The 24,487-nt window shown below is 44.7% G+C and overlaps 1 protein-coding gene across 1 annotated transcript in view; it reads left to right on the top strand.

Moving 5' to 3' along the window:
- luzp2 (leucine zipper protein 2) overlaps positions 1 to 24,487 on the top strand; it is a 712,019-nt gene that overhangs the window by 379,432 nt on the left and 308,100 nt on the right. Inside the window, exons 3-4 of the mRNA XM_034184813.1 lie at positions 3,957 to 4,027; positions 16,059 to 16,140. Of these exons, the coding sequence (XP_034040704.1) occupies positions 3,957 to 4,027; positions 16,059 to 16,140 (153 nt within the window). The remainder of the gene's footprint in view (positions 1 to 3,956; positions 4,028 to 16,058; positions 16,141 to 24,487) is intronic.

The raw sequence follows: 24,487 nt of genomic DNA on the forward strand, positions 1-24,487 counted from the left end.
AGTCCAGCAGGCGTCGGTCGGTGCAGATGGCCACCGCAATCAGATCGTCCAGGTCCTCCGGCAAGTCGATGGCGATGAGTTGGTTCTGAATATCAGCTGACAGCCCCTGGAAGACGACGTTGAGTAATGAGGCTGGATTCCATTCACTTTTATCCACCAGAATACGGAGATCTATGGCATAGTTGGTGACTTGGTGGCTGCCCTGCTTTAACCTCATGAGACAGTGCGCTGCTTCACACCCCGGAGCCATGTGTTGGAATATTTGTTCGAGAGCTGTGGTGAACACTGGAAGTGAAGCTCTGGCAGATGATTGTCGACCCCATTCAGCATTTGCCCATGCAACCGCTCGACCGAACAGGTGAGTTATCATGTATGCTATCTTTGTCCTGTCGGACGGAAACATAGATGACATTAACTCAAAGTGCAACTAACACTGAGTGATGAATGGTCTGACATCACCAGTTTCACCTGTGAAGCGTTCAGGTCGCATCAACTGGTTGCAGACCACAGGAGCAGGTATGGAAGCAGTTGAGGCTACTGACGGCCCCGGTGGAGGTCTGCTGGAATTGCCGGTGGCCATGTAGGACGTAGCCTGAGGATTAAGTCTAGTCAGTAGTTGACTCATCTGTGCGCTTACAGTAGACATGAAGGAGTCCTGGCATTTAATTAATTTGCTAAACCTGGAGCTAAGTGCAGTGAGCTGGTCTTCCTGCTGTGCAAGCTGCTGACTGTGGTGGTGTACTGCCAGCTGGAACGGGTCTGAGCCTGCTGTGTCCATCGTTGGCCAGATTGATCTGACAGGTGGGTTTGTCGAGGACATTAAGACACAAATGTGAGACTCTGACAAATAGCTCTGGTTGTAGAAAGACTTTAGTGGAGAGGATAGCAGTGATCGGTCCATGAGAAGGCAGTCCAAAAAACACAACAGCAGTACAAAAATCATCAAATCAAATCAATTTTATTTATATAGCGCCAAATCACAACAAACAGTTGCCCCAAGGCACTTTATATTGTAAGGCAAGGCCATACAATAATTACGGAAAAACTCCAACATTCAAAACGACCCCTTGTGAGCAAGCACTTGGTGACAGTGGGAAGGAAAAACTCCCTTTTAACAGGAAGAAACCTCCAGCAGAACCAGGCTCAGGGAGGGGCAGTCTTCTGCTGGGACTGGTTGGGGCTGAGGGAGAGAACCAGGAACAAGACATGCTGTGGAGGGGAGCAGAGATCAATCACTAAAGATTAAATGCAGAGTGGTGCACTCCGTGCATCATGGGAACCCCCCAGCAGTCTAAATCTATAGCAGCATAACTAAGGGATGGTTCAGGGTCACCCGATCCAGCCCTAACTATAAGCTTTAGCAAAAAGGAAAGTTTTAAGCCTAGTTTTCATCAGGCTTAGGTGAGGTCAGAACAAACGGGCAGGGATCAAGAACACAATGAGGCAGGCAGGACTATGGAACATGAAAGCAAGAGCTGGAGAGAAGGCACAAAGTGCATCAATCTGGCAAAGAATAAACAATCCCAGTGAGCTTATATAACCCTAGGTGACAATCAGCAAATCAGGAACAGGTGTTTATGGAAAACACCAGAACCAGGGCATGGCCAGAGAGAGAGAAACACCCATCACCAAGAACCAAGAGACAAACAAGAGAGGTCAACAGACAGACCCAAGCAGAAAACCACAGCAAGAAAATGAACATACAGAAAAGCAATGAATCAACAAAAAGGAAGACAACAAAACAGGCCCAAAACAAAACAGGAAACCAGACAAAATATCAAACCCTGACAGCATCCTCTCCAGGGTGTATCCTGCTTTTCAGCCTCTGACTGCTGGGAAAAGCTGCACTGACTCTGTGTTTCTGTATGCATGTGCATAGCGAAGGTTTTCTGTATGCTTGACCTGCCAGCTCACTCGAGAGAAAAACTGCACCACACACTGATTACATGATCCATTACACCACTTCACTGCACAACAAGCCAGGTTATTGGAGATATTTGTTTTAAACTGATCCCAAAGAATCCATTCAGTCATGCCAAAATTAGCTGTTATACCATTATGCTATGTGATGCTGTCGACTTTAAGAAACATGAACCATTGAATCCATCATGAATTACTGCTTTAAGCTACCCACTGTAAATAGATGTCACACAAATCATGAAAAACAAAACTTATTACGTCCGCCAGTGTAATAAAATCATCAACGTTTATGTATTTATTTATTTGTCTGTCTGTCATTCAGACTCTTATCAGGATTATGTTGAATGTCGTCTAGAGTGCTGGTGAAAATGTGGCCACAAATCTCAAGCAGTCCACATGTACAGTGCGAGAGATACTGACATCCCCCCAGCATATAGTACGCAGAAGTCGGAACAGCTCTAGCGTTGCCTTTGCAGGTGCAAAGATTTATACATAAATGTCCCATGGCACTCTCATGGATGTTGAGCATCACTGGCATATGGCTGAAATTATGACACATTTACACACACAGTGCTCAGGAAGGATTTGGACTGTCATATTATTATTATGTGAATGAGGCTGTGAAATTTCCCCTGACTTTAGGCAGAAAAAACAGTGAAAATAATAATAATAAAAATAATGATAATGATAATAATATTAAAAATTAAGTAATAATAACACTATGTAACAAATTTTTATTTTTGTTTTGTTCCTGGGTACACAGTGTGTTTTCCGAACCTGTTATGCCTTAAATAAATAGACAGCTGTTAAATAGCTGTTATTCCACAGAAACTTTGCTTCTGTGATCAGGACAATGATATTTTGAAATTTGTCTGTTTTCAAGAATATTCTCGATTCGCCTTCACTACTACTGAGTAGTCTTCTAGAATATTCTTTAACTGCTAGAACTGTCCAGAATTTTCTAGAAGTTTCCAGAATTATCTAGAAATTTCAAGAAACTTTTAGAACTTTCTAGAACATTAAAAAAAATAAAATCAAAGTTTGTGCTGAATGTAGTCATTTTTCCATAGACTTTAGACCTAAACACTTAGAAGCCAGGAACAAAAATTGTGTTACATAGTGTAATAATAATAAAACAAGAAAAGTGTGGGCAGCCACTCACACACTTCCAGAAGTGTTTGCCACAATGGCTTCCTCTGTCCTAGATTGTCAATGGAAGCTTAATAAATGGGGTAGTGCCCGCGAGCCTGAAGCATGCAGCTGTTCAGCCATTAATAAAAAAAAAAAAGGGTGGTCTTGATCCTAGTGATCTAGCCTCTTTCGCCCTATTTCCAAACTACCATTTCTGTCAACAGTGTTGGAAAAAAATATTGTTTTTAATCAGCTGAAAGCATTCTTGGATGAGCATGAGATCCCTGAGGTCTTTCAATCTGGTTTTAAGAATTTTCACAGTACTGAGTCAGGTTTGATGAGGGTTTTTAATGACATGCTGGTGGATAAGCGTGTGTTCTGAGTCGCGGAGAATATATATATGGTGAAGGATACAAGATGCACGCCTGATTATTTGATGAGGAAGTTTGTCACGGAAATTGTTTGGTCTTTTAAAAAATCAAGTGACACACGGGTGCCGCCCTGCAACTGAATGACTATGACTGACCAAGTGAAACTGCACAAATTCCCTCATGGATGCTGTCTGCAAGCTCTTGCAGCCCAGTAAGATACTACCCTTAGACAGCAATAAATTCTGCACTATTGTGAGGATGTTTAGAGGAAACCTGTGGCCACTGTTGTGGCGTATGAAAGCCTTTGTCACCATTTCTTTGTCGCACTGTGTTGTGCTGCACACCAATATTATCATGTGTATTACTGAAGAAATTTGTCCATTTTTTATGATTTATTTTAGTATATGGTTCAACAAACATGAATATTCAGCACATACGTTATTTTAACTTCACTCTTGCAATGCTTTTGAAATTATTTTCCCTTTGGATATTTCCATACGATGCAATTTTTTGGTATGTCTATTTCTGTTTCAGTTGCTAAAAAATGATGACTCTGTGGCCAAGAAAGATGTGCAGAGGATCCTTGAGCTCAGCCACAAACAGAGGTAAATATAAGACACCAGCACAGCATACATGGTATGATATTACTGCACACGAATATCATAAAATACACTGAACAAACCCTGCCTCGCACTCTATGACTGCTGGGATAGGTTCCAGCCCCCCACGACCCTTGATTGGACTAAGCAGTTGATGATGAGTGTGTGTGTGTGTGTGTGTGTGTGTGTGTGTGTGTGTGTGTGTGTGTGTGTGTGTGTGTGTGTGTGTACACTGAACAAAAATGTAAATGCAACACTTTTGTTTTTGCTCCCATTTTTCATGAGCTGAACTCAAAGATCTAAAACATTTTCTATATACACAAAAGACCTATTTCTTTCAAATAATGCTGACAAATGTGCAGTTTTGCTTTATTGGGGGGTGGGGGGTGTCAGAAAACCAGTCAGTATCTGGTGTGACCACCATTTGTCTCACACAGTGCAACACATCTCCTTCACATAGAGTTGATCATCAGCCAGATGCCATCGAATGTGAGCATTTGGCCACTGAAATTGGTGAGGAGGACAAACTTCAGCCAGGTCGAAACCCCGATAAGGATGACCAGCATGGAGACGAGCATCCCTGAGATGGTTTCTGACAGTTTGCGCATAAATTCTTTGGTTCTGAACAATCGGTTCAAATCGATTGTTGCAGCAGCATTCCGGGTGGCTGGTGTCAGATGATCTTGGAGGTAAACATGCTGGATGTGGAGGTCTGAGGCTGGTGTGGTTACACGTGGTCTGCAGTTGTGAGGCTGGTTGGATGTACTGCCAAATTCTCTGAAACACCTTTGCAGACAGCTTATGGTAGAGAAATAAACATTCAGTTCACGTGCAACAGCTCTGGTGGACATTCCTGTGGTCAGCATGCCAATTGCACACTCCCTCAAAATGTGCGACATCTGTAGCATTGTGCTGTGTGATAAAACTGAACATTTTAGAGTGGCCTTTTATTTTGGCCAGCCTAAGGCACACCTGTGCAATAATCATGCTGTCTAATCAGCATCTTGATATGCCACACCTGCGAGGTGGGATAAATTATCTCAGCAGAAGAGAAGTCCTCACTAACAGATTTAGACAGATTTGTGAACATGGCATGGTGGCTTAATGGTAAGCACTGGTACCTCACAGCAAGAAGGTCAAGGAATCGTTTCCCTCCCTTTCTGTGTGGAGTTTGCATATTGCACCTGTGTCTGTGTGGGTTTCCTCTGGGCACTCAGGTTTCCTTCCACAATCAAAACATGCTTATTTAGGGTCTTCTTCTTTCTCTGCCCTTGACCAAGGCAGTGTCTCTACATCTGGAGTTGGTCACCAGACTTTGGCTGCCCATGACGCCTAGTGGTTGGATTGTGTCTTACTCTAATTAGGATAGGTTAAATGCACAGGATAAATTTCGTTGTATACATGTGCAATGACAATAAAGGCTCTTCCTCTTCTAATATTTGAGAGAATTTTTTTTTTTGTGTGTGTGTATACAGAAAATGTTTTAAATCTTTGAGTTCAGCTCATGAAAAATGGGAGCAAAAACAAACATGTTGCATTTATATTTTTGTTCAGTGTAGATAAAACTTCAAGTTACAGCTGTAGTATAATATGTGATGTCAGTATGAATAGTTTAGTTGAGGGTGAGTTGACCTCACTGGCCTTCATGTGCACATGCCCAGTTCTTGCTCATGTTAGTACAATGTGTTGTTAGATAATTCAAGACCATTGCTATTGATATGGTATTATATAATGGCTGAATGGATCCTTGTCATTTGATTGGTGTGCTGTATGTCACGTGACATGGACTATTCATCGTATTTGTGTTGCATTGCATTTAGAGTGCAGTTTGGTTCCATTTAGAGTGCAAATTTGGTTCCATACATTTGGTACCATTGCACTCTGCACACACACACACACACACACACACACACACACACACACACACACACACACACACACACACACACACACACACACACACCTACGCACATGCGCACGCACACATGCATGCATGCGCGTACACACACATCCCTTGGGAAGACTCCTTCAGGGAAATTGAAGTTCCAGCAGAATTGTATAGTAGCACACAGAGTAATAATAATCATAATAATAATAATAAAAAACCAATTTGCAAAATGTAAATACAAATATAAATACCAGAAATACAACCAACTACTAGCTTACTGGCTACTACTGTTCCTTTCCTTTCCATCCTCTGTCTTCTTGTTACTACTCCTCCCCCTGACTGAGGAGTTGTACAGTCTGATGGCCTGAGGGACAAAGGAGATTTTCAGTCTGTTGGTCCTGCACTTGGGTAGGAGCAGTCTGTGGCTGAAGAGGCTCCTCTGGTTGCTGACGACAGTGATCAAAGGGTGACTGGCATCATCCATAATGTCCAGCATTTTGTCCAATGTTCTCTGCCACCGTCACCAGAGAGTTCATGCCAACCACAGAGCCAGCTTGCCTGATCAGTTTGTCCAGACTGGATGTGCCCTTCATGGAACACAGTGTAAAAGAGGATGTTGGCACTAGTTTCCAATTTTGCCAATCTTTACCTTGGAAAAATTTTTCATGGTCAAAGTCCTGTTAGAAGTGGCTTTTCATAAGCTTTTCACTCTCTCAGATTGTGCACTTGTATTTCTCTTTTAAATATACAGTCCCTCATGGAACCACGACTCCACTTTTTTTTTCTGTGTATCCTATTTGTTTGACTTTCCTTCAACAGGATCAGGCCAACACCAGATACCCACAAAATTATCAAAATATTTACATTTATGCAATGGGGAAAAGGAAGAAGAAAAAAAAAAAAAAAACAGGTGTCTGATTTTGGTGGCCATAGCTTTCTGCAAGCGATCTGGAAATGTGTTTACTTAGAGTACTTTAGTAATTAAGATTGGCTGATTAATGTGCATAAGGAAACTGTTAATGATTAGCAGTCACTCTGGCCTGCATGCTCTCTAAAATATCAGCTTGACTGATGTTCAAAACTTTGCATTATCTTCATATGCAATCAATAATCTCTCACCAATGATATGTCATCAAGCTAAAACAGTAAAGGAAATGCTGGGCTAAATGTTGCCTACATAGCAATGTGAGCTGCAATGTTGTGAAAGGCCCCATCACACTTAGCATGAATGAGCACAAATTATGCCAAATCATCCTAAAAGGACAAAAAATGCCAAAATTTGAGCAGCAGTTGCGAGGGATAAATAATCAGCCAGCCATGTGCAATTGTGGACCAAAGCTGCCTTGATGGATTTGCGCACATTCGGAGTGCAGCAACTCCAGAATGCACATCAAATGTCATGCGTGTGTGGTCCAATTGCCACCGAAGTCTGGGAAGGTGGCAAGCAAAGGGGATGGGGGGGGGCTGGAAGAGTGAGCGCTGTGGTCTGCTCTTTTGAAGACCTGCTCTGTCTCACTGCTGGGTTTCAGATGACATCCAACCTATGGACTGATTACATGTAAACCAGGGTCCCCTGACTATTGCATCACTGTAGTATATGTGATGTGTGTGATTAGATTATTATAGACATCTGATCACTGGCATGCACACCCACAGCTGTTATTACTGGTAATAGCAACACCAGTGCATTGCAGTAAACCCATGACCAGTGGACCCTGTATGACATACATCAGCCCATATATTGGATAAAATACGGAAACCAGAGGAGAGGTAAGGCAAGTCTTGACATTAATGCATCGGCGGCCACGCCCCTCCTCCCCCCGCATGCTCTATAATCTATCTCATCTCTCTATCAGTTGTTTAGTGGACAGCAGGACATGGTGCGATCAACTGTTATGAGCACACACACATGCAGCTGAGCCATCATTTGATTCAGCCTCATTCACATGTAGCAGTTCTTTCAGATGAGGGAACCTTGCGCAAGACCCGGAGAGTGGTCTGGTGATCAGTGCTGACAAACACACAGCGGTTAGATCAGATGAGAGAGCCCCATGCCTTTCCTCTCTCCAGGATATGAGGTCAGTGACCTGACAACACTGTGGTTGATGTGTGTGCCCTGGTAATTAGTCAATGCTTTGGACTGTGTGGAGATTGTGATCACGTGTTACATGCCATGGCATGCAGCTGGGCATCGTGCCATATGGGAATTATATTTTGTGGTGGACGAAGCATTTGAAAGCTGATTTTAGCAGCTCACGGTGCTGGTAGGATGGGACGGTGGTCATCATAGGCTGCAGCTGCTGCTGGTGTCTGCCCTGTGCTGTGACACGCATGTGGGGCTGTTCCAAAGGTGAGGTTTTATTTTTATTTATTTTGTGAAGGCCTGGCAAACCAGTTGCCCTGTCATTCCTCTTACAGAGGTACATGGTGCTCATGTCATTATTGGTGTATTACAGCTGTCACATCCCGTTCAGCTGAGTTGTGGTGCACCGTGCTGAGCCTGTGCCACGCATTGACTTGCCATGGGGGCAGCAGCATGGCACAGCACACCTGCACGTTGTGTTACAACTATGATGATATTATTTTACATACATTATCTAACCTATGGGAAGGAATGCCAATGTATCTGTAATATAATGTTTATTATGCATATAACAGCCCATCCAGATGTGCATGCTGCACTGTGGCTGTGAGACGCATTGACCCACAGTGACACACGGTGCTTTCGGTTTAATTGTGCAATGTTCATATCTGGTTCACAAGATGAATGCATGCCACACACATTGCACACAACAATATTTTGTTTGCTCTCCCTGAGCGGGATCCAGTGGAGGTGCACATATGGCTCATCCATGCCATAATTGGGATTTGCCACCATTATTTGCTGTGCCTGACCATGACGAATTACCCTTGTATGGGATGAAATGGTTTTGAATGCTGTTTTGACACTATTGACACATTTAGAAGGCAATCAGACTACACTTCGACCGCCACACAAGCTTTTGTCACTTCAAATGCACCTCGACAGTGGAGAGCATTGCCCTACATTCGGCCTGCCCACGTAAATGTGCCAACTTTTTGGAGTGCACTCAGATAGCTGTCCAAGGTGTTCCATTGCTCTGCGGCTTTGGCTGAATGCTGGTCGAATTTTGATTCGGTTGGATTTAGGTTCATTCATCCTCTAGTGTGACAGGGATTTCGACATTTGGGGTGGCCGCACAACTGTGCCCCACCCGTTCGACTGCTCTGCGATTGCTGTCCAACATTTCTGAATGCACCTTGACACTTGCCGAGTGTGGTTCGAATTGTCAATTGGCTGGGATTCAGCCTCATTCATGTTAGGTGTGATGGGATGTAAAGGTCTTATTAATCCACCTTTGGACTTGCATTTCTGCATAGTGTGTTTACTAGCTGGCTCTGGTGATTCAGATATGCAAGTCTTTTTTTTTAATGGAAATCCCAACAGTGATTTGATTGCTTTCCAAAAATGATTTTCTACAGATCACACTCTACCACAAAGAAAAATTACTATACTATATGCACCATCACTGCCGGAAGCACAAATATAGCATTTCAAAAGTTACAGTAAATTCAGCTGTGACGGCAAGTATCATCAGCCTGTCATCACTCATTGTAAGATGACAATGTGACATTGAGATATACCTAGTGTGTGCTTTCCTGGCTCTTTGGGAAATATATTTTAGTTGAACAATGTTTTGGATGCAGGAATTTGGAATAGAAATGAAATGCAAGGGTGTATGGCTGGTCTTTGTGAAAAAAAAAAACATTTCCACGTCTGAACTTGTGCCAAGAGACAAACTCAGTGGCATGAAAAATAGAAAACATTTCCCCAGTAACACTGGCTTTCCCCAGTAACACAGAATTCTGAAGTATCAAATTCAAAACTACAACCCCTGGCAAAAATTATGGAATCACCGGCCTCAGAGGATGTTCATTCAGTTGTTTAATTTTGTAGAAAAAAGCAGATCACAGACATGACACAAAACTAAAGTCATTTCAAATGGCAACTTTCTGGCTTTAAGAAACACTATAAGAAATCAAGAAAAAAAGATTGTGGCAGTCAGTAACGGTTACTTTTTTAGACCAAGCAGAGGAAAAAAATATGGAATCACTCAATTCTGAGGAATAAATTATGGAATCACCCTGTAAATTTTCATCCCCAAAACTAACACCTGCATCAAATCAGATCTGCTCATTAGTCTGCATCTAAAAAGGAGTGATCACACCTTGGAGAGCTGTTGCACCAAGTGGACTGACATGAATCATGGCTCCAACACGAGAGATGTCAGTTGAAACAAAGGAGAGGATTATCAAACTCTTTAAAGAGGGTAAATCATCACGCAATGTTGCAAAAGATGTTGGTTGTTCAGTCAGCTGTGTCTAAACTCTGGACCAAATACAAACAACATGGGAAGGTTGTTAAAGGCAAACATACTGGTAGAACAAGGAAGACATCAAAGCGTCAAGACAGAAAACCTAAAGCAATATGTCTCAAAAATCGAAAAATGCACAACAAAACAAATGAGGAACGGATGGGAGGAAACTGGAGTCAATGTCTGTCACAGAACTGTAAGAAACCGCCTAAAGGAAATGGGATTTACATACAGAAAAGCTAAACGAAAGCCATCATTAACACCTAAACAGATTTATAAAGATGACTGCCTGAAGAGAACATGTAAATTTCCACAGTCATTGATGATATGGGGCTGCATGTCAGGTAAAGGCACTGGGGAGATGGCTGTCATTACATCATCAATAAATGCACAAGTTTACGTTGATATTTTGGACAATTGAAAGGATGTTTGGGGATGATGAAATCATTTTTCAAGATGATAATGCATCTTGCCATAGAGCAAAAACTGTGAAAACATTCCTTGCAAAAAGACACATAGGGTCAATGTCATGGCATAGGGTCAATATCAACGAGCAGATGTGATTTGATGCAGGTGTTAGTTTTGGGGATGAAAATTTACAGGGTGATTCCATAATTTTTTCCTCAAAATTGAGTGATTCCATATTTTTTTCCTCTGCTTGGTCTAAAAAAGTAACAGTTACTGACTGCCACAATCTTTTTTCTTGATTTCTTATAGTGTTTCTTAAAGCCAGAAAGTTGCCATTTGAAGTGACTTTAGTTTTGTGTCATGTCTGTGATCTGCTTTTTTTCTACAAAATTAAACAACTGAATGAACATCCTCCGAGGCCGGTGATTCCATAATTTTTGCCAGGGGTTGTATAAATGAGAATAACCTGGTGATCTGTTCTTTAACTTCATTTTAATTTTAAAGATCACAAAAGCCATTTCAGTGTTTGAGCCCAGTACACATTTTCCATTAACAGAAATCATTTTTTAAAGGGAAACATGTGGTACCATTTCTTTTTGAATGCCCTTGGTTTTAGTTTATACTGAGTATAATTTATTCGCTGAACAAGTCAAAGTATTGATGCTTAGAAACATCGCAAGGATATGTAAGTAAGTCCCTTTGGCTGCTGCCTTGTTTTCACTCAGGGTTGCCACTGCAGATCCACGGTGGATCTGCATGCTGATTTGGCACAGGTTTTACACCGGATGCCCTTCCTGACACATCTCCACATTAAATGGAGAAATGTGGCAGGAGTGGGGTTTGAACCATGGATCCTCCTGCACTGAAACCAAGTGCACTAACCACTTGTAATAACTGGGGATACAAAATGCAATACATGAGCTATGTACAATTTTTTCAATCACTGACATAGAAGCCTATGGCTTCTTTTGGGTTGTCTGGGTGTCTTGGTGGCTTTCCTCACTCTTCTCCTTCTTTTGCACAGTCACTCAGTTTTTGAGAACTTTCTACCCTATACAGAAATACCATAGAGTGCCATGCTGTTTGCATTTATTCATAATTGATGCAAATGAAGTCCAAGGCATAATCAGTGACTTAGAAATGTTCATGTATCCATCTCCTGACTTGTCTGAAGAAAACGGGCAACAAAACAGATTATTTACAGGTATTATACCATAGCATTCATTACTTACAACCCATCATATTGGCTCTTATATTTTTAATTAATTTATATGAAGGTGTAGAGTTTTGCTTTCAGTTTAAAGATGAAAATTTTAGAAATGTTCATTTTTTAATTTTTTGTACTTTTTGTATTTGAAATGGCATAAACAAATTAAAATTTGTGAAATTCCACAGGTTCCATTACTTTGGGAGGACAGTGTATGCTTTTTTTTTTTTTTTTTTTTGTAGTTTGCAAGGTCCTACAACTTCTACTCTGGTGCGACTTGCATACTGACAAATCACAAATTTGTTGAATGGAATGAAAGCATGAATCAAAATAAACTCTAACAATAATATAATACATGCCAATAAACAACAATGCACAAAAATCCCAAATTAAAGAGCTGATAATGCAGAATAAAAAAGGTGTGACATACGAGGGCTGTCAATAAAGTAACGGTCCTTTTTATTTTTTTCAAAAACTATATGGATTTCATTCATATGTTTTTACGTCAGACATGCTTGAACCCTCGTGCGCATGCGTGAGTTTTTCTACGCCTGTCGGTGACGTCATTCGCCTGTGAGCACTCCTTGTGGGAGGAGTCGTCCAGCCCCTCGTCGGAATTCCTTTGTCTGAGAAGTTGCTGAGAGACTGGCGCGTTGTTTGATCAAAATTTTTTCTAAACCTGTGAGACACATCGAAGTGGACACGGTTCAAAAGATTAAGCTGGTTTTCAGTGAAAATTTTAACAGCTGATGAGAGATTTTGAGGTGATTCTGTCGCTTTAAGGACTTCCCACGGTGCGAGACGTCGCTCAGCGCTCTCAGCCGCCGTCGTCAGCCTGTTCAAGCTGAAAACCTCCACATTTCAGGCTCTATTGATCCAGGACGTCGTGAGAGAACAGAGAAGTTTCAGAAGAAGTCGGTTTCAGATATTCCACTGTTAAAGGAGATTTTTTTAATGAAAGACGTGCGGACGGGTATATACGAGGTCTATTAGAAAAGTATCCGACCTTATTATTTTTTCAAAAACCATATGGATTTGAATCACGTGTGATTACATCAGACATGCTTGAACCCTCGTGGGCATGCGAGAGTTTTTTCACGCCTGTCGGTTACGTCATTCGCCTGTGGGCAGGCTTTGAGTGAGGAGTCGTCCACCCGCTCGTCGATTTTTTTCATTGTTTAGGAATGGCTCAGAGACTGTTGCTTTGTTTGATAAAAATTTTTTCAAAACTGTAAGGCACAACTGAGTGGACACCATTCAATAAATTCAGCTGGTTTTCGGTAAAAATTTTAACGGCTGATGAGAGATTTTGGTCTGGTAGTGTAGCTTTAAGGACGGTCCACGGCGCCTGAAGGTGATCTGCGCTTCGAGGCGGCAGCGTCTCGCCGTTTCAAGTTGAAAACTTCCACATTTCAGGCTCTGTTGACGCAGTAAGTCGTCAGAGAACAGAGAACTTTCAGAAGAAGTCGGCATGAGGAGTTTATTCGGACATTCCATTGTTAACGGTCATTTTGTAATGAAAGAACGTGCGGGCAGAGTCGCATGTCGGGCCAGACCCGACCGCGGGGGGTCGCGGCAGGAAAAACACCTCCGTTGAAAATCTTAACGGGCAAGTTGGAACATGCCCAAGCTGTTAAACAATTTCTCAGTTACTCACTTGTTGAAAGCCATTAAAAGCCGCCTGAATTCTACAAATGGTTTTCAACACGGAGGTGTTTTTCCTGTTGCGGCGCACACAGATTCGCCGAGTCGTCACGGAAACGACTCGGCGAATTTGCGCATACGTCTTTCATTAAAAAAATGTCCTTAAACAGTGGAATGTCCGCATCAATTCCTCATGCCGGCCTCTTCTGAATCTTCTCTGTTCTCTCACGATGTCCTGGGTGAATTAAGCCTTAAATTAGGATGGTATCAGCTCGAAACAGGCCGACGACAGCGCCTGGAAGCGCTGCAGGACGTCCCGCTCCGTGGGAAGTCCTTACACCGACAGAAACACCCCATAATCTCTCATCAGCCGTTAAACTTTTCACAGAAAACCAGCTTAATTTCTCGAATAGTGTCCACTCGGATATTCCTCACAGGTCCAGAAAAAATTTTGATAAAGCAACGCGCGCCGTCTCGAGCAGCGTGTGAAACAAAGGAATTCAGCCGAGAGGGCGGGACCACATCTCACTCAAGGCCTGCCCACAGGGAAATGACGTCACCGACACGCGTGAAAAAACTCACGCATGTGCACGAGGGTTCAAGCATGATTGGTGTAATCGCATGTCATTCAAATCCATATAGTTAAAAATAAATAAATAAAAGGGTCGGTTTATTATCTAAGAGACCTTGTATATGATTGGCTGCTGAACTGTATCTCAAATAGCTTTGCAGACCTCCCTTTTTGGCACAGTTGCAGCTCATGAGTTCCCTCATTGGTGGCTTTGTGTAAATTCAGGCTGCACCTGAACAGTTCCATGTAAAATGGCAGTAGTTGTACATGTTTAACAAAGCAAACTGATTTTTTTTTCCTATGTAGCAATAAGTCTATAAACATGTAATTATTGATGTAGTTATATTAATTGCTCCGAAGCCTCCAGATAACTGATGTGTCACATTGTTTATTCTGCTCTCCTTACGGACTGGGTTCCTCGATGTGAGGCCGCTAGTCCTGGGTGAGATAGTGTTTACACAGCACTGACCGCAGTAGTCATTTTTACCTGGCACCACGTGAACACTTACCCTAAAAACTCAGCCAAGGATAAAGTGACTTCAGGTCTTGTTCATAATTGAGGGTAAAATGGAATCCAGAGAGTAGCAGACGGATTTGACCTACAATCTAGTATTCAACTATTGTTTTGAATTTTGGGCTGTATATGAAATTCTATAAACATTAATGCAATATGCATATACACTCACCTTCACAGAGAGAGGTTGAGGAGTTTTAACCTCAGAAAGTAGTTCAGCATGGAACTGCTGTTCCTGTGTGCTGAAAGAAGCCTGCTGAGTTGCTTCAGGCTTCTCATTAGGATGTCCCCTGGATGCCTCCATGTGAAGGTCTTCCGGGCATGTCCAAATGTGCAGGTATCCTGGGGTAGACCTGGAGGGCTTACATATCTTAACTGACCTGTGGGGTCCACCAAGAACAGCTCCAGGATGAAGTTGGGAGAAAGACATCTGGACTGTCTTTTAATAACCTGACTCCAGGACCTAGCACGAGATAAATTTTAGGAAATGGCTGGAGGGAGAAGGACCTTTATCAGGGCACATACCTCTGCCAAAGCCAAAAATTTTGAAATATCGCACAACATGTAACTTGTTGACCAACATAATAAAAACTGCACATCATGGCTCATGGGACAGAACAGATGTTTCTCTCCTTATTAGCTAATCTGTAAAACTGCTACAGTGAAGAAATCAATCAATCAATCAATCAATCAAATTTTATTTATAAAGCCCTTTTACAACACACAAGGTGCACAAAGTGGTTTCCATTAAAATCAAACAAGGAAAAGACAGTGTGCATAAACAGTTAACATTCAAAAAATAAAATGCAAAATAAATAAATACATAAATAAATAAATATACCATCACTGCTTAATAAGTATCAAAAGCCAGTCTGAACAAACGAGTTTTGAGTCGAGCTTTAAAAAGATCAAAGTCTGTCATGGTTCTCATGTCAGGGGGAAGTTTGTTCCAGAGTCTAGGCCCAGCAACAGAAAAAGCTTGATCACCCCAATGCTTATACCTGGTTCTTGGGACTTCCAGTAAAAGCTGGTCTGTAGACCTTAAGGCCCTGGTTGTGTTACGAATACACAAGAAAATATACATATACAAGAAAATGTTCTTATTTTTCAAACAATTTAATGCTTGAACTCTAGGACATATATTTTCATATTCCATCTTTATTTTTGCACTTTTAAAACAATAACAGTAACAGTATTTCACTGTATTCTCTTTGAAACTGCCTCATACTGATATAATCACATATGATTTTTTTTCAACATGAGTTAACATGAAAAGAGTGAAAATTACTTCATACAGACCAGTGTTGCAAAGAACAGTACTATATTACAGAAAATATGCCCATGGTAGGGCTGTGAGAGTGTGCAGATGATGTGTTAATGCAGTGTTTCTCACTTCGCTCTGACTTGATAGAGAGGAGATGAAGTCCCTCCAGGCAGCCTTGCAGAAGCAGCTGGATGAGGCAAATGAGAGAGCAGAGAAGCAGCAGGCCATGGTAAGACAGCTGACCTGACCATCAGCATCCAATCCTCTCTAACTAGCTCCGTCACCTGTCACACAGGCCCCTTGGTGATCCATACTCATTATCCCACAGCCATATCTCTGTGCTACTTGCCTCAACAATTAATTGATGAAAAAGAGAGAGAGAGAAACATCTTCCAATATAAATAAAAAATATATGTATAAATTACTGCCATATACACTATCTATACATCTTCCGACAATGTATGCATGCCACTTTTGAAACATTTTTCTATGCATGGTCTTAACAGTTTGTGCATGCACTGTGCCATTGTAACTATGTAACACAGTGTTTTCTCAGAGGTGAGTTGAACAATGAACAGGAACTCACATGCACACACCGCAGCCTGTGCTATTGCCAAACATACAGGCTTTAAATTACAAAAATGATCAAGATATACAAATAAGCGTGGCATGGATGTTATTTGTCACAGTTTGGACAAGACATTGTCAGATGGGCATGTATTGTTTGCCCACAGTAACATGTATATGTGTTTTGTTTTGTTTTGTTTTGTTTTTTGCAGGAAGGCCTCAGCTTGTGGTGTGTAGCATAAGGACTCTTAAATTTCAAAAATGAGCAAGATGGACAAATAAAAGTGTGAGGAACAACATACTGGATGTAATTTGATGCAGTCTGGGAAAAAGAAATCGCCAGATGGCCTACAACATTGAAAACACCAATAAAATATCATGCCCTTCGATTTAGTTTTTTTTTTTTAATTAGCTGTTTAATGCGTGATGTTAGTGCACTGCACTTTTATTACTGCCATGTAGTCCATTATGCTAACATATTTTACATGTTCCAGAAAATAAAGTACTCTAAACATAAATATCTGAACCTCATTAAAACACTCAGTAGTTGTTTAAAGCAATGTATCATCTGCATACACACTGGTTTTCCTAAAGCTACTGTTTCCACACCTTCACTTAAAATATGTTGTGTAGTTTTCAGCCAACCATTGTATGTCATTTTAATTTGGAGACCAAATATAATAACACAGTACATACTTTGACTTGTTCCGCAGCATGAGGATTGTGGTGTTAATTCAGTTAGTATACTCATTAAACTGTGTTAATGCAACTGAATGAAGATGACAAATCCATTGTAAGGATCTCTTCACACAGTGCGAATTTGGTCGAAGAGCACATGAAATGTGCATGAAGCAGGAATTGTATGCAAAATATGTAAATTTGTAGCTGCCTTGAACGCCTCGCACACCTGTTGCTACCACTATTTGCGCACACCAGCGGTTGAAAGACAGAGTGTGCGCTGTGCGAGCCCATCGAATGCTCTTGCGGCAGGTGTCAGCCAAATTCCAGCTGACACACACAAACACCTTAACACCACTTGTGTGGCACTTAGAAAATGTGTGGCCAGTCGCACTATCATCACGACAGCAGTCAGCAGACAGTCATTGTCAAGCTTGATGTGAAATTTGCCTAAGTGCCCCACAAGTGTGGCTTTGCAAAACAGCAACACACATGTGAGGCGCCAGAGTGTCGGCTCCCCTTCCCCACACACATATGTGTTGTGTGTGTGAATCGCACGTTTTGCGCTCTCCACCCCATCCATAAACATGTGGGGGCGGGGCACTGGTGATATATGGATGTACAGACGGTGTGTTGGTGTGTGCGCTGGGTGTATCCACCCACAGCGTGCATATTGACAGGCTGCCCAAGGTGACAATGGACCATCAGATCATAACATGCAGTGGGCGATCTGACTGCCACATCAACCCATGTGAGCTCTGTTCCACATGGACATGCGCACCGGGGTGAATGGACACACCGGACCAGTAGATGTGGACATGATAACAGCGCACTGCTTCATTAATGTCATTTCATGACTGTACGTCTGTGACCATGGGTCATCTACAGAGGAACAGACAGATCATACTTGATAAGAGGGTTTTTTATGGTGTCTCTTTGTTGATTTCAGGCATTTTCCCCCACTGTTTACAGGCCAACAACATTAGTGCAGTGGTAAAGTTTCGGGCTGGCAATCAGTAAAGTCCAGGTATGAATCCCATGGGTGGTATGTGTGTTTTTTTTTCTTTTTTATTCCACAGCAGTGGCGCGATGTGGTTCCACAGGTACCAGCTGGTTTTTATTTTTTATTTATTCCACAGCAGCGGCGCAATGTGGTTCCACAGGTACCAGATGGTTTTTATTTTTTATTTATTCCACAGCAGTAGCGCAATGTGGTTACACAGGTATCAGATGGTTTTTATTTTTTATTTATTCCACAGCAGCGGCGCGATGTGGTTACACAGGTACCAGATGGTTTTTAGTTCTTATTTATTCCACAGGAGAGGGGCAATGTGGTTCCACAGGTACCAGATGCTTTTTATTTTTTATTCCACAGCAGCGGCGCGATGTGGTTACACAGGTACCAGATGGTTTTTATTTTTTATTTATTCCACAGCAGTAGCACGATGTGGTTACACAAGTACAAGATAGTTTTATTTTTTTTATTTATTCCACAGGAGAGGGGCAACTTGGTTCCACAGGTACCAGATGGTTTTTATTTTTTATTTATTCCACAGCAGTGGTGCGCTGTGGTTCCACAGGTACCAGATGGTTTGTTGGGAAAGTGAAGTACACGGACCCACGCCAGGGGGCATAAATGAACGGCCAATAGGATTTCCGAATAAATAACAATTTATTCTGCAAATGTGCACAAAAACCCAAATATGCTTTAGACAGTCAATTACAAAATGGTGCCGCGTGGGCAGGCCCGAGGGTAGGAGACGCCTATCCAGAGAAAAGCCGGGACCCATGAAGTTCCACTGCCAACGGAGACCTGCAACACACCAGAGGCGCCAAGTCCTGAATCCCCAGGTGGCCACCGCTCCAGCTGTCAGACCCAGGACTGCTGGCAGGAACAAACACAGGTTAAGGTGGGTGTGTGTACACCCAGCAAACAGTCAGTTAAAACACAGTTCCTTCCTGAGGGAAAATCCTCCACTCCCAGAGAGCAGGAAAACTGAGTACGTGCAGTGCCTAATGTAATACTTAGGAAAGTGAGCAGTGGAAACGCCAGCTCCTCCAAACTTCCACAAAACCAGCTCCAAGCTGCCAGTATACACAAGGTTACGACTGCAAAGAGTTCAGAAGCAAAAACATGTGCGTATGGCACAAAACGGCTGAGTTGGTTTACCTGAAACGTAAGCAGATAACTCGGCAGAGTTATGGTGTCTCTCCCAGGCTTTTATGGATAGTGGTGATGAGTGACAGCTGCTAACAGCCTCCGTTGCACCTGATGGATTTGGCCTGGCCACTGCACCCTCTGGTGCCTGAAACCTGCTAACAGGCAGGGCGCCCTCTGGTGGTGGGCCAGCAGTACCTCCTCTTCGACAGCCCACACAACAGGACCCCCCCCCCAACGGGCACCTCCTGGCGCCCGACCTGGCTTGTCAGGGTGCTGCTGGTAGAATTCCGCCAGGAGGGTGGGATCCAAGATGAAGCTCCTCTTCACCCAAGAGCATTCTTCTGGGCCATATCCCTCCCAGTCTACCAGGTAATGGTACCCCCGACCCCTCCGACGTACATCAAGGAGTATTCTTACAGTCCAAGCTGGTTTGCCGTCAATGATGCGGGCAGAAGGCGGCACCGGTCTGGGGATGCAGAGGTCTGAAGTGTGGTATGGTTTTATTTTTGAGACATGAAACACCGGATGTATCCGCAGTGAAGCTGGGAGCTGGAGCTTCACTGCGGCGGGGCTGATGACCTTAAGGATTTTGAATGGTCCGATGAACCGGTCAGTAAGCTTTGGGGAGTCCGTATGCAGAGCTATGTTTTTTGTAGACAGCCAAACCTCCTGCCCGGGCTGATAAGCTGGGGCCCGGGCTCGTTGGCGGTCTGCATGGACCTTAGCCCGCATCCGGGCCCTCAAGAGAGCAGAGCGGGCTGTCTTCCACACCCGGCGGCATCTCCGGTTGTGGGCCTGGACCGAGGGCACCTCGACCTCTCCCTCCATGGCAGGAAACAATGGGGGCTGGTACCCCAAACAGACCTCAAAGGGGGAGAGGCCGGTAGACAATGTAATCTGGCTGTTATGGGCATACTGGATCCAGGCCAGATGTTGACTCCTGGCTGTCGGGTGCGTGGAGGTAACACACCTCAAGGCATACTCCAAGTCCTGGTTGGCCCGCTCTGCTTGGCTGTTGGACTGGGGGTGGTACCTGGACAACAGGCTCGCCGTGGCCCCCAGCTCCCTACAGAAACTCCTCCAGACTTGCGAGGAGAACTGAGAACCACAGTCTGATACAGTGTCAGTGGGGATACCATGCAGACGCATGACGTGGTAGACCAGGAGGTCTGCAGCCTCCTGGGCAGTCGGGAGCTTAAGGAGGGCCACGAAGTGGGCTGCCTTGGAAAACCGGTCCACTATCGTCAAGATGACAGTCATTCCCTGGGACGCAGGGAGGCCCTTGACGAAGTCCAGGCCAATGTGGGACCAGGGGCGATGAGGCACGGGTAACGGCTGGAGGAGACCCTTCTCGGGCTGGTGAACTGCCTTGCCCCTTGCACAGATGGTACAGGCCCAGACGTAGTCCCGGGTGTCGGCTTCGACTGCCGCCCACCAGAACCGCTGCCGGACCACTGCCATGGTTCTTCGCACCCCCGGATGGCAGGAGAGCTTGGAACCATGACAGAAGTCCAATATGGCAGTCCGAGCGTCTGGTGAGACGTACAGCCTGTTGGATGGTCCACCTCCGGGATCAGGGTGTCGCATCAGGGCCTCACTGACCACTTCCTCCATGTCCCACGTGAGGGTGGCGATGATAGTGGATTCCGGTATGATGGTGTCAGGTGGGTCCAACAGCTTTGCTTCAACTTCCTCTTCATGCACCCGGGACAGGGCATCAGACCTGAGGTTTTTGGTCCCGGGGCGGTACGTGATCTTGAAGGTGAAGCGTCCGAAGAACAGTGACCATCGGGCTTGTCTGGGGTTCAGACACTTAGTGGTCTGGATGTATTCCAGGTTCTGATGATCAGTGAGAACCACAAATGGGACCACAGCTCCCTCCAACAGATGTCTCCACTCCTTAAGGGCCTCTTTCACCGCCAGTAGTTCCCGATTGCCAACGTCATAGTTCCGCTCAGCGGGGGTTACCCTGCGGGAGAACTAAGCACAAGGGTGGAGAACACTATCGGACTCCCTGCTCTGGGACAGCACGCCTCCTATCCCTGAGTCAGAGGCATCCACTTCAACAATAAACTGGCGACTAGGATCGGGCTGCACCAGAACTGGTGCAGTTGAAAACCGGTGTTTCAACTCCCTAAATGCGGCTTCGCATTGATCCGACCAGGTGAAGGGGACTTTTGTGGAGGTCAGGGCAGTAACGGGACCAACAACCTGACTATAGCCCTTAATGAACCTCCTGTAAAAATTGATGAACCCTAGGAACTGTTGCAGTTTCCTACGATTTACCAGTTGGGGCCAATCTCTCACCGCCGCTACCTTAGCCGGATCGGGTGCGACAGAGTTGGAGGAGATGATAAACCCCAGGAAGGACAAAGAAGTGCGGTGGAACTCACACTTCTCGCCCTTCACAAACAGCCGGTTCTCCAACAACCGCTGCAGGACCTGACGGACATGCTTAACATGAGTCTCAGAGTCCGGGGAGAAGATGAGGATATCGTCTAGATATACGAAGACGAATCAGTGCAGGAAATCCCGCAGAACGTCGTTAACCAAAGCTTGGAACGTCGCGGGGGCGTTGGTGAGGCCGAACGGCATGATCAGGTACTCAAAGTGACCTAAAGGTGTGTTAAATGCCGTCTTCCATTCGTCTCCCTTCCGTATCCGAACCAGATGATAAGCATTCCTGAGATCCAATTTCGTGAAAATTGTGGCTCCATGCAGGGGCGTGAACACTGAATCCAATAGAGGTAACGGGTATCGGTTGCGAACCGTGATCTTGTTCAGCCCTCTATAATCAATGCATGGACGGAGTCCGCCATCCTTCTTGCCCACAAAAAAGAAACCTGCACCTAACAGGGATGAAGAATTTTGGATTAGCCCGGCCGCTAAAGAGTCCCGGATGTAGGTCTCCATTGATTCGCGCTCAGGACGTGAAAGATTGTACAGCCTGCTGGATGGGTACTCAGCGCCTGGAACCAAATCAATGGCACAATCATACGGTCGGTGCGGGGGCAACGTGAGTGCCAGATCTTTGCTGAAAACGTCAGCAAGATCATGATACTCAGCCAGCAGTGTCGTGAGATTGGGGGGGACTCAGACCTCCTCTTTAACAGCATCACTGGGTGGCACCGAGGATGTTAAACACTCCCGTGGCAGGTTTCGCTCCATTGAGCCACAACCCCAGATGGCCAATCGATCCAGGGATTGTGCTTCACCATCCATGGAAAACCCAAAATAATTCTGGAGGTAAAAGGTGTTACATAAAACACAATCTCCTCCCTGTGATTGCCAGAGACAACCAAGGTTAAAGGCTGTGTCTGGTGTGTGATTTCTGGAAGAAGAGTGCCATCTAGTGCCCGCACCTTCAATGGTGAAGGAACGGTCACCAGAGGGAGCCCTACCTCCTTAGCCCACCTACTGTCCAGTAGGTTCCCTTCTGACCCCGTGTTGATTAGTGCTGGGGTGGTAAGGGTTAAATCCCCACAGAGGATTGTGACTGGGAGTCGTGCACATTTGCGTGGGACACCCGTGTGGTTTGTATGACTCACTCTTAACCCATTCTCTAAGGTTGAGTCTTGTTGTTTAACTACCTGGGGCCCCTTATCCTGCGCATGCTCATTCAAGCCGCAGTAAACACACTTTCCACGTGCCAGTCTCCTTTGTTTTCCCTTTTTTGTCACTTTGGCCCTGCTCGTTTCCATAGCAACGTCAGCAGGGGGAGCTGGTATGACGTGGAGAGCCCTGGCTTTGGAGCGGGGAGAGGACGGCACTCGCTCGGATCTGGAAGGAAGAGGGACAGCGTGCACCCGGCCACGCCCTTCATCTCGCTCCCGCTTAAATTCCTCTAACCGATGGTCTAATCGAATAACCAGATCAATAAGCCCATCTAAATCCCGCGGCTGATCCTTTGCCACCAGGTGCTCCTTTAGGGCCAGAGACAGCCCGTTTACAAAGGCAGCGCGGAGTGCTACTGAATTCCAACCGGACCTCGCTGCCGCGATGCGGAAATCGATTGCCTAATCAGACGCCCTCCGCTATCCCTGTCTCATAGACAGCAGCATATTTGAAGCAGCCTCGCCTGAATTGGGATGATTGAACACCAGTCGAAACTCCCTTATAAACTCAGTATAAGTAGAGATGACCCGTGAATCTTGTTCCCAGAGTGCCATTGCCCAGGCACGTGCTCTGCCCCAAAGTAAATTAATTACATAAGCCACCCGGCTGTGCTCAGACGCATACATAACGGGCCGTTGTGAAAAAACGAGCGCGCAGTGCATCAGGAAGTCCGTGCACATTTCAACACAACCACCGTACGGTTCCGGGGGACATATGTAAGCTTTGGGCGATGAGGGGGGGACCTCTGAACGACCACTGAATTGATTCTGTTTGGCGGCTGATCCACTGGAGGGGGTGTGGCTGCAGCCGCGCCTGACGCGCGCGTCTACCTGCACGGTGAGAGCCTCTATCCAACAGTTAATAAATCCAACCGAGCAGTGAGGTTAGACAGAATGTGCTGCAGCTCACCCAGCGATCCTCCCGGTGGATCCTGCGCACCTTGCACTTCCATTGATCGGTCAGTAGGTGGTAAACGCCCCTCGAAGTCCATGACATGGCCGAGTTATCCTGTTGGGAAAGTGAAGTACACGGACCCACGCCAGGGGGCATAAATGAACGGCCAATAGGATTTCCGAATAAATAACAATTTATTCTGCAAATGTGCACAAAAACCCAAATATGCTTTCGACAGTCAATTACAAAACAGTGCCGCATGGGCAGGCCCGAGGGTAGGAGACGCCTATCCAGAGAAGAGCCGGGACCCAAGAAGTTCCACCGTCAATGGAGACCTGCAACACACCAGAGCCGCCAAGTCCTGAATCCCCAGGTGGCCACTGCTCCAGCTGTCATACCCGGTACTGCTGGCAGGAACAAACACAGGTTAAGGTGGGTGTGTGTACACCCAGCAAACAGTCAGTTAAAACACAGTTCCTTCCTGAGGGAAAATCCTCCACTCCCAGAGAGCAGGAAAACTGAGTATGTGCAGTGCCTAATGTAATACTTAGGAAAGTGAGGAGTGGAAACGCCAGCTCCTCCAGACTTCCACAAAACCAGCTCCAAGCTGCAAGTATACACAAGGTTACGACTGCAAAGAGTTCAGAAGCAAAAACATGTG

This window comes from Thalassophryne amazonica, chromosome 2 (genome assembly GCF_902500255.1).
Source record: "Thalassophryne amazonica chromosome 2, fThaAma1.1, whole genome shotgun sequence".
In the NCBI taxonomy this organism is placed as follows: domain Eukaryota; kingdom Metazoa; phylum Chordata; class Actinopteri; order Batrachoidiformes; family Batrachoididae; genus Thalassophryne; species Thalassophryne amazonica.